This window comes from Benincasa hispida, chromosome 12 (assembly GCF_009727055.1).
Source record: "Benincasa hispida cultivar B227 chromosome 12, ASM972705v1, whole genome shotgun sequence".
In the NCBI taxonomy this organism is placed as follows: domain Eukaryota; kingdom Viridiplantae; phylum Streptophyta; class Magnoliopsida; order Cucurbitales; family Cucurbitaceae; genus Benincasa; species Benincasa hispida.
In genome coordinates, this window is record NC_052360.1 from 78,943,486 (window position 1) to 78,952,440 (window position 8,955).

General features: G+C 32.1%; 1 protein-coding gene across 1 annotated transcript; it reads left to right on the forward strand.

Annotated features, from left to right (window-relative positions):
- The first annotated feature begins 1,120 nt into the window (after positions 1 to 1,120).
- Positions 1,121 to 1,968, forward strand: LOC120092767 (putative invertase inhibitor). Its single transcript, XM_039050961.1, has one exon. The coding sequence runs from the start codon at positions 1,256 to 1,258 to the stop codon at positions 1,823 to 1,825; it is 570 nt and encodes a 189-aa protein (XP_038906889.1). The 5' UTR covers positions 1,121 to 1,255; the 3' UTR covers positions 1,826 to 1,968.
- Positions 1,969 to 8,955: the final 6,987 nt, after the last annotated feature.

Genomic DNA, 8,955 nt, shown 5'->3' on the forward strand with positions numbered 1-8,955 from the left:
TATGATTGTTTCTTTCGTTTAGTAAATGGCCGTAGAGATATTGAGAACCATAATTCTCTTTTTAGAACATTGCTTGTATTTAAAGAGCTCTTGGGATAAAGTAATGCTGTCAGTAATATATTATTACATAGAAAAGTTAGTTTGGCCCAGAGCTTCTTCCATCTTATCCCAAATCCACCTTGTAATGTCACAGAATGTGAATAGATAACCCATGGTATCATTGGATTCTCTGCAAAGAAGGCACCAATTAGGATTTAAGTAATGTTTTAGGCAGTCTCCTTTGTAGAGTATCTCCCTCTGTGAAGAGCAGTCCAAATCAGAAGCTTACACTTTTTGGGGATGTAAGAATTCCAAAGGTTTTCAAAAATGATCCCCTCAATGTTTATGGTGTCATCAGACAGGGCTGGTATAGGACCATTTTGATGGTGGAAATATGAAAAGGGCCATTGCTGTTGAGATGCCATTCGTGAAGATCCTGGCCACCATTTATATCAGGAATGGCAGAATCATTCATAATGGACGACCAAGGGCCACCGAGGTCTGATATCCCAAATGCCAACACTATTCACACACTTTTATTCCTCAATTTTATGTTTAATTTCCATTTGAGTTTTATAATTCTCAAAATAATACTTTTTTTTTTTAAATTCGTTATAGTACCGATGAAAAATTAGTGAACAATAATTTGATTATAGTTTATTTATTTTTTTAAAATTAATCAATAGATATTAAAAACAAAGACAAAAAGTGAGTATCCAGTAAAAAAAAAAAACTTAAGGGTTAAAAATGTAAATTTTGAAATCCGGAAATCAAATAAAAACAAAACTCAAAACTCAAAGATAAAAATGTTACATTATCATGAAATCTAGAGATCAAATGAAAGTTAAATTCAAAATTAAGGAGTAAAAATGTAACATTTTGAATAATATAGAGACCCAAATGAAAATTAAACTTGAAAACTTAAATATCAAAAGAGTTTTTTTTTTATGGACATGTGACGAGATTTGAATGTCTGAAAGTACATATATGATTTAGGCTTTGAGATTTGGTGTGGAGATTCATTAAATGAAGTTAAACTTTAGATAAATATCTTAGATTATATACAGTGATTAACTCTTTCCTATCCATCATAATTATTGTAATCCCCAAAACCCTTTATAAAACCATTCCATCTAATGAATAACCATAATACACAAAGACCTTTCACACAAAAAAAAAAAAAAAAAAAAATTACAAAAAAGAACAAAAAATCATCATGTCTTCCCTTTCTCACTCCATTCTTCGCTTCTTGTTCTTGTTCATGTTCTTCTCCAATTTCCTCATCATTAAATCTTCCAACAACACACTTTCCCTCTTATACAAAACTTGCAAAACCATCTCTGACCAAGACCCCAATATCTCCTTCAATTTCTGCCTAACATCTCTCGTACCCGCCGCGACCAAGCACGGCCACGGTGCCACCACTCTCCGCCGCCTCGGCCTCATTACCATCTACTTGATTCGACGCAACGTGAGCAGCACGCGCCACCATATCAAGAACTTGCGAAGAAACAAAGAGCCCGGCGACCCGTTGGTTAAGTCGTGCTTGGCTGATTGTTTGGAGCTTTATTCCGATGCGGCCCTGACGATGAAGCAAGCGAGGAAGGATTACAAGGCCAGGCGATACGACGATGCAAGCTCGATGATCAGCTCGGTTATGGATGATTGTTCAACATGTGAAGATGGATTTAAGGAAGAAGGGGTGATTTCACCATTGACTAATAGGAATCATAATGCCTTTGAATTGTCGGCTATTGCACTGTCCATTATTAATATGCTTGCTTGAGAAATTCCAAAAAGAAAAAAATAAAATAAAATAAAAACTGTTGAAATAGATCATTTGAGTTAAATTTACCTCTTAAATTTTTGTTTTTTTTGAGAATATTACTTCTTAATAAGAAAAGATTTGAATAGAGATGTGGCAACCAATGTACTATATGCTTTGATTGATATATTATCTTTCTTTTTTTTTATCCCTATGCAAAACTTGCATATTATTCTTTCTTACCATTTTTGTATTTATTTTTTTACTTTTTTTTTTTTTTTTTGCATTTGATCTAATGTTGAGAAAAATTGTAAAAATGGAAAAATGATTGGAATTTTTACTCAATAAGGAGGTGTATTCTCCGTAATGTATTCTAAGTTGTAAATGTGAAGACTTAATTATTGTATTTATTTTTAAATATAAAAAAATAAGAGAAATTATTTTAAAAAATTAATTTTTTTATAGAGACGGATAGAAATATATCCTTATCTATCATGTGATAGAAGCTTGTCAATATTTATATTTTTTTTATCTATGAAAATTTTTCTTCTTTACAAAACATAGGATATTTTCTTAATTCAACAATATGGAGCTAGGATTTGAATATCTAACACTGTAATTAAGGATATATCTCTAATAAGTTAAATTATATTATAGTTATCTTTGAATCAAAATTTATATTTAATATATGAAATGAGCATATATAAAAAGTGAAATCCCTTTTAATTAGATCCAAGAGTTGAATGTTTATTTTTAAACAACATTCTTCTTTTAACCATTTAACATCCTTTCTTATCACAAAAGCATTAATAATTATTGGTACTAAGATATTAAAACTCCGTTTATTTAAGACATGATTCCTTTCCACTCTGAAATAAATCAACATCTTCTGTTCTTTTAGGTCATTTTCGACTTGGAAGTGAAAATGGAAATTTCATACATTGATAACATAACCAAATATATATATATATATGTTTAAGTTCATTAAGAGTGAAGGGATTCAAATCACTAACTTTCTGATTGTTCTAACACATTCTATATGTCAATTAAACTATGTTTGCTTTAATATTTTAGTGGTTGTACTTAGAAACATATTTAACTTCTCGACAACAACCAACAAACTTTGTTATGCAATTCAAAACCTAGAGAGCATGGTCGTTGGATTATCTATCCATTCATGTCTCAAGTTATACTTTTTTTTAAAAAAAAATAATAGATACTTAACTATTCCAATTTTTAAAAAAAGTATAAAACAAGATTAAGTTATTGATATTTCAATTATGCAAACGTATCAACATAATAGCGATATTGTAGGATACTTCTATAAATAAAGAAATAAAAAAAAATTATTCAGATTAATAATAAACTTATTTTTACTTCCAAACTAATTTTTAGAACTTGTAATTATTAGTATTTGTAGATGATATTTTTTTTAATATTTGGTTTGTATTCATATTGATTAATCTTTAGTATCATTATCAAACTTTCAATCTATGGATAAATCGACATATCGATAGACAATCTTATTGGTATAAAGATTAAATGTAACCAAATGATTGCAAAAGCCAAGTGAAGTAGGATTGTCTATAGTTATGACGAAATTTTAATTAAGAACATGATAACAAGTTGTTGGACAAAAAAAAATTGTTTCATTAGTAGCTCAATTATGAATAATTAAGTTAGATGAATGAATCCTATAAGATAAATTATATATGTAAATGAGTCCAAAAAGTGTATAGAATGGTTGTTTTTTTAAGAAAAAATAATTTTTATCATTGTCGGTACGATGAATTTCATGTTATATATGAAATTCTGCAAGGTTTTTGTGTTCCAAAAAAAGATATGATTGTGAGTTGTCTTATTCCTCTGCATTGAATACAAGCAAATTAAGGCCATCTCTCTTTTTTCACTCATAAACTCAAGAAATTGACTTCTAAACTACTGAAACACATGGATGCAACTTCTCCATTTTTGTTGGTTGCGAGTTAAGAGTTTCTTTTTCTTTGCCTTTTCTTTTATTTACAAAATAACAAACAAATTTTTTAGTCCTTATGCAATAGTCGAATTTCTTATCTCTACTTTAATATGTTATGATTATTGTTATTGTATATTTACTTTATAGTAAACCATACTCTAAAAACTTATCATTCATATCATAAAGATGTTTATTTTAGAAAAAAAAATTAGAGTATGTACATTTATTTTCGAAAATAGTTAAAAATATTTGTTTTCGTGTTGGATTTAATAATAATGATTGAAACATCTTTAATTTGTGTAAAGTTTAGAGAATAAAATAAAATATTTGAAAGGTTAATAGGAATTCTCTAGAAATAGCTAGAGCATTTAAAATGGTTTAATAAAAATGAATTAAATATGATGTCAGATTCTAAAATATGATTTAAATTTAAATAATTTTGATTGGTAATTTTTTGAGTTGTTACTTTGTTCAATTGTGGAATATTAATTTTTTTAAATGTTTTTTTTGTTATCATTACATTGCAGAATTGGGAAATAGAAGCTTATGGTCTTGTCCTTCCTTTTATATAATTGTTTCCAATAAATCTTTTAATTCTTTTGATAATATATATATATACACTTTCCTTCCTATTGGTTTATTGATTCTTGACTAAAAGGTCATTATCAATTGAAGTAAAGATCAAGTTGGTGTTTTTTCTTCTTAAAAAATCATTTTCTAAATTTCAAGTGCGGTTTCTTGAGGTCCATAAATAAATCTAAGTTTTTTTCTTTTGTTTTGTTTTTAAAAAAGAGAATAAAAGAAAAAAGAGATAAATCTAAGAAGTGTGTTGATAAGTTCTTCCACATCGTATACCATTGTATCTAAAGGGTATATAAAGGTCAATTTTGTAAATGCAAATATAATTTCATTATTCTCCCTCTCCATTAATTTCTTTTTCTCAGAAATATCCATACTTTCCTTCCAATAATGTTCTCCATTGTTTGAGCAGTTGATGCAATTTTATATCATTGGTTCCTTATATGATTTTGTAAGAAATAATTTAAAAATAAACTTAAAACCATAATTTTTTAGTATAATAGGAACGGAAAATTTGAACTATAGACCTTATCTGAACCCAAGTGTAAACTTAAACATGGTTTCCTGATGAGTCCAGAGTTGAACTCAGAGACTTACACTAAAAATGTGTTGGAACTCACTTTGGCTGCTAAGTGCTTCCATCTCTTTTGTTTCAATGCTTTCACTAGATGGTTTAGCGCTTGTGTTTTTTTTTTCTTTTTTAATTTCTTTTTAAAGCACAACCTCCTATTCTTTCTCTGAATCTACAAGGTCGGTGGATGCGGTCGCCATGTCTCTACTCTTCTCTTTAAGCAACTTCTTTATTGGCCATGCGACCACTTCTTCAACTTCCAGCTCTGTCACCTTCCTCTTTTGAGCCCGTTTCTTCTCAAACGCTGCAGACATCCTCATAACTAGCCCATCCTTTGAGCGAATTGGACTCAACTTGCTTGATGCAAGCTTTTCAGGGCCGCTCGTCGCAAGGACAGACCCATGTAGCGACAATATTTCCTTCTTTTTCTCAGTTTCATTCTTCTTCCTCAACCACCCCCTTGCTCGGTTGATTGACTACTTCCTTATCATCTGAACGCCCCCTGCGTTCAATACTGGCAAGGATGTCTCAAGACATCCTTCTCGTGTCTTCTTCTTGTTTCACTTGTGCCCACCAGGTCATTTGCAGATGGTGGAAGTGGACGCATTTCCAACTCAAGACTGTCAGGACGAAAATTCTCCTCGTGCGGTTCGACAGTGGTTGTGGTGTTGAATGGTTTGGCTTGGCTTTCTCCCCCACATGGTGAAAAAGAGTGTGATAGGGTTGGTTCTAGAGGAAAAACAGTGGCTAAGAGTTCAGGATCAAGGGAGGTAGATGCGCATAGGGCAGGAGAAGGGGCTAATGAAGACATATTTTGGTTTGTATGGTGACTGCTTCACGGTGGTTCCAACGGAGGCTAGCGATGCTCTCACTTTTTTTCAAAGAATAAAACTGATTTCTCACTCAGAATACGTCAAAGAGAAGCTCGAGAGGTTGAAGACGATGGTGGAGATATGGAGGATTTTGGGCAGAGTTTCAACCAATCTCTTAGAAGAAAGTCTAACACATAGCTTCAATTTCAATGGGCTATTTATAGGTGTCAAGAAGGAAGCTTATTTGCCTTTTTCTAATGATACACTAACACAATTACTGTCACACCCCCTCCTAAGCTCACCACTCTGACTGAAAGGGAGTGTGGGAACTACAGATATTAGGAACTTCTACTGTCTAGGATTTTTTTTTCCTTTCCTATTACAAATCATGACTGAGCTATTTCAGTTAGAAGTGTTTTATACAATACATGAACATTTATCAATTATAAGATTACACTACTACCCTTCCCGAGCTCACCACTCTGACCCGAAAGGGAGTATGACAGATATTAGGAACTTCTATTGTCTAGGAATTTTTTTTCTTTTCCTATTACAAATTATAACTGAGTTATTTCAGTTAGAAGTGATTTATACAATACATGATAATTTATCAATTATAAGATTACACTGTTACCATGTGTCTGAACCCTCCTAATACAGCTGCCAAGACAGGATGATTTCCACAATCACTTCGTCGACTGGTTCTAAGCACAATCCATCGCCATCTTTCTGATACCTGGGGGGAGGGGAGGAGGGGGGAATTTAGAAAAACATTTGGAAAAACATGAGCGAGAGTGCTCAGTGAGTGGTAAATTCAAGCTAAAATATTATTTGCTTTCAAAACATTTTTGGGAAAGCAATATCACCGTTTATACAACTATCGAATATATGCATTCAATTAATAAATGAGACAAAGTTTGCATGATCACATAATCCTCCAATTACATAACAAATCACCATGAACCAGTTTGAAAAAACAATTTTCAGTACCCCAAACAACCTGTCGAATGTGCACATGTCGAAAATTCCTACTAGACATACTCGGCACGTGGATAATCCCAGTCAGATATACTGACAATTTCAGTCAAACGTCCACGAAGTACGCTAACAATATACCGGGTACAATTTCCAGTTTCCAGTCAAACCAATAGAAACAAACATCAAAACCAAGACTCAAAGAGAAAACAGTCATCCAAACAAAAGGATAATAATTATAATCCAAGAAAACATATTTTCAGATCATGCCAAGTTTACCAAACTGGTATAAATATATAATACATCCAAACATTCAAAAATATAAACCACTCACCGTCAATTTGCTTTCCTTTCAAACTCCCCGTCCCACGGATTTTTTTTTATAAATCTTGAAATTTAGTTAATATTCTTCTAATTATTCTCCACATAGTCACAAACCAATCAATTATGCTTAAATTTCTCCAAAATCCTAATTTGATTTATTGTAGAGTTTACTTTTCAATTTGATCCTTTAGTTACTTTAAAATTAATTTGAAAATCCCCAACATTGATATTTAATGAAAATTAATTTCCATCATTTTTGGATTTACCCATAGTTAAATCCTCTTGATTATTAAAATTATTTTCCATATTAATCCAATTAAGCTCAAAGTATCTTAATTAGAACTAAAATTAAGCATAAATGGACTTAATTTTTCTCAAACCCCAATATCATTCAATTTTAGGGTTTTACTTTACACTTTCATACTCAAATCATCTTAAAATCAACTTAAGATTCGAAACTAATTCAATCCCAAGATTAAAACATCTTATTGATATCTATTAGAACTTAAATTAAGGTTGGGAACACCTTAGTTAATATTAATTTTGTCCAATTTTGCATAATTTTCCTATTAACCCCTATTAGGGTTTACTTTAAATTAACCCCTTAATCAACTTCAAAAATTGACTTAAGATTCCAATTTTGCATAATTATACCAATTGGACTCCTAATTATGTTTAGAAATTAATAGCTTTTAATGACGAAGAAAAGATGACAGACAGAAGTCAAACCTAATAAGTCAACTCTTTCTTCACCCTATAGCCCAAAATTTTCAGGTTTCCGGCTAGCCCCTCCGACGAGCCTCCGGCGACCAAATTCTCTTAATTCAGCCACATCCACTTTAATTAAAAAATAAAATTCCCTTACCCATCATCTAAACTATCTTACCTTAAAGTTTGAACGTCCGATTTTCCCCAAAATGCCTGAAATCGATCAAACTTCCCACGGGTACTTATTTTCCGACGAGAAATTTCAGAATTTAATTTCTTCAATTCTAGCTTAAAATAATCGAATTAAAAGCCACATAACTCCCAAGAAACCCTATAAGTATCTTACCTTTGAATTTGGAGCCTTAAATCACTATTTAAGTCCTCGAATTTATCCAAAGGTTGCACAATACCTTGAATTTCGCGTGACCTCCAACCAGCAGCATGTTCCTTAGTTTTCTTGTTTGTTCTGCCACAATTTCTTAATGAAACTCTCCCAATTTCTTTCCTAATAATTCCCCAGAGGTTTAACTTACTTTTCCCTCGAGGAATTTCTCTGATTGAGTCTATTTCAACTCATTTCTCCTTTTCCCCTTTTATAGGCCGAGAACCTTAAATTTTGCCTTTCCACCTTCAATTTTCAGTTGACAACTCCTAATTTCGATCAGTCTCAACACCTAGTTGATATATCTCCCACCTTTTGTCCCTCAAATCACAAATTAACAGCCCAATTTCTTGAGTTTCTCAAGTTTTATCAAAAATTCATTTCCATCTTATCCTTCTTGAATTTCCCCATTTCCTCCTTTCCCCTTTTCCCCCTAATTCTTTTTACAATTTTTGGTTCAAATGGAACTAATAGTTGTCAAATTTCCCAAAATTTCATTTAAATCCCTCAATTTCTCAAAATTTAAAAATGTTTACCACCTTGTGCCCATCCTTACATGCAATCGAGCGCTTCCTCGCTCGCGCCTGGCCTTTCCTTGATGCACGATGGTCTTTACTCGATGCAAGATGTCCTTTATTCGATGCACGATAGCCTTTACTCGATGCACAATAGCCTTTACTCGATGCTTGATAGCCAGAACAATAGCTTTTACTCGATGCACGATAGCCTTTACTTCATCCATGATAGCCTTTATTTGATGCTCGGTGGCCTGCACAATAGCCTTTACTCGATGCACAATAGTTTCTACTCGATGCACCATGGCCT

Bases quoted from the DNA above. Each gene is read 5' to 3' on its own strand.
- LOC120092767 (XM_039050961.1), top strand. From the start codon at position 1,256: ATGTCTTCCCTTTCTCACTCCATTCTTCGCTTCTTGTTCTTGTTCATG.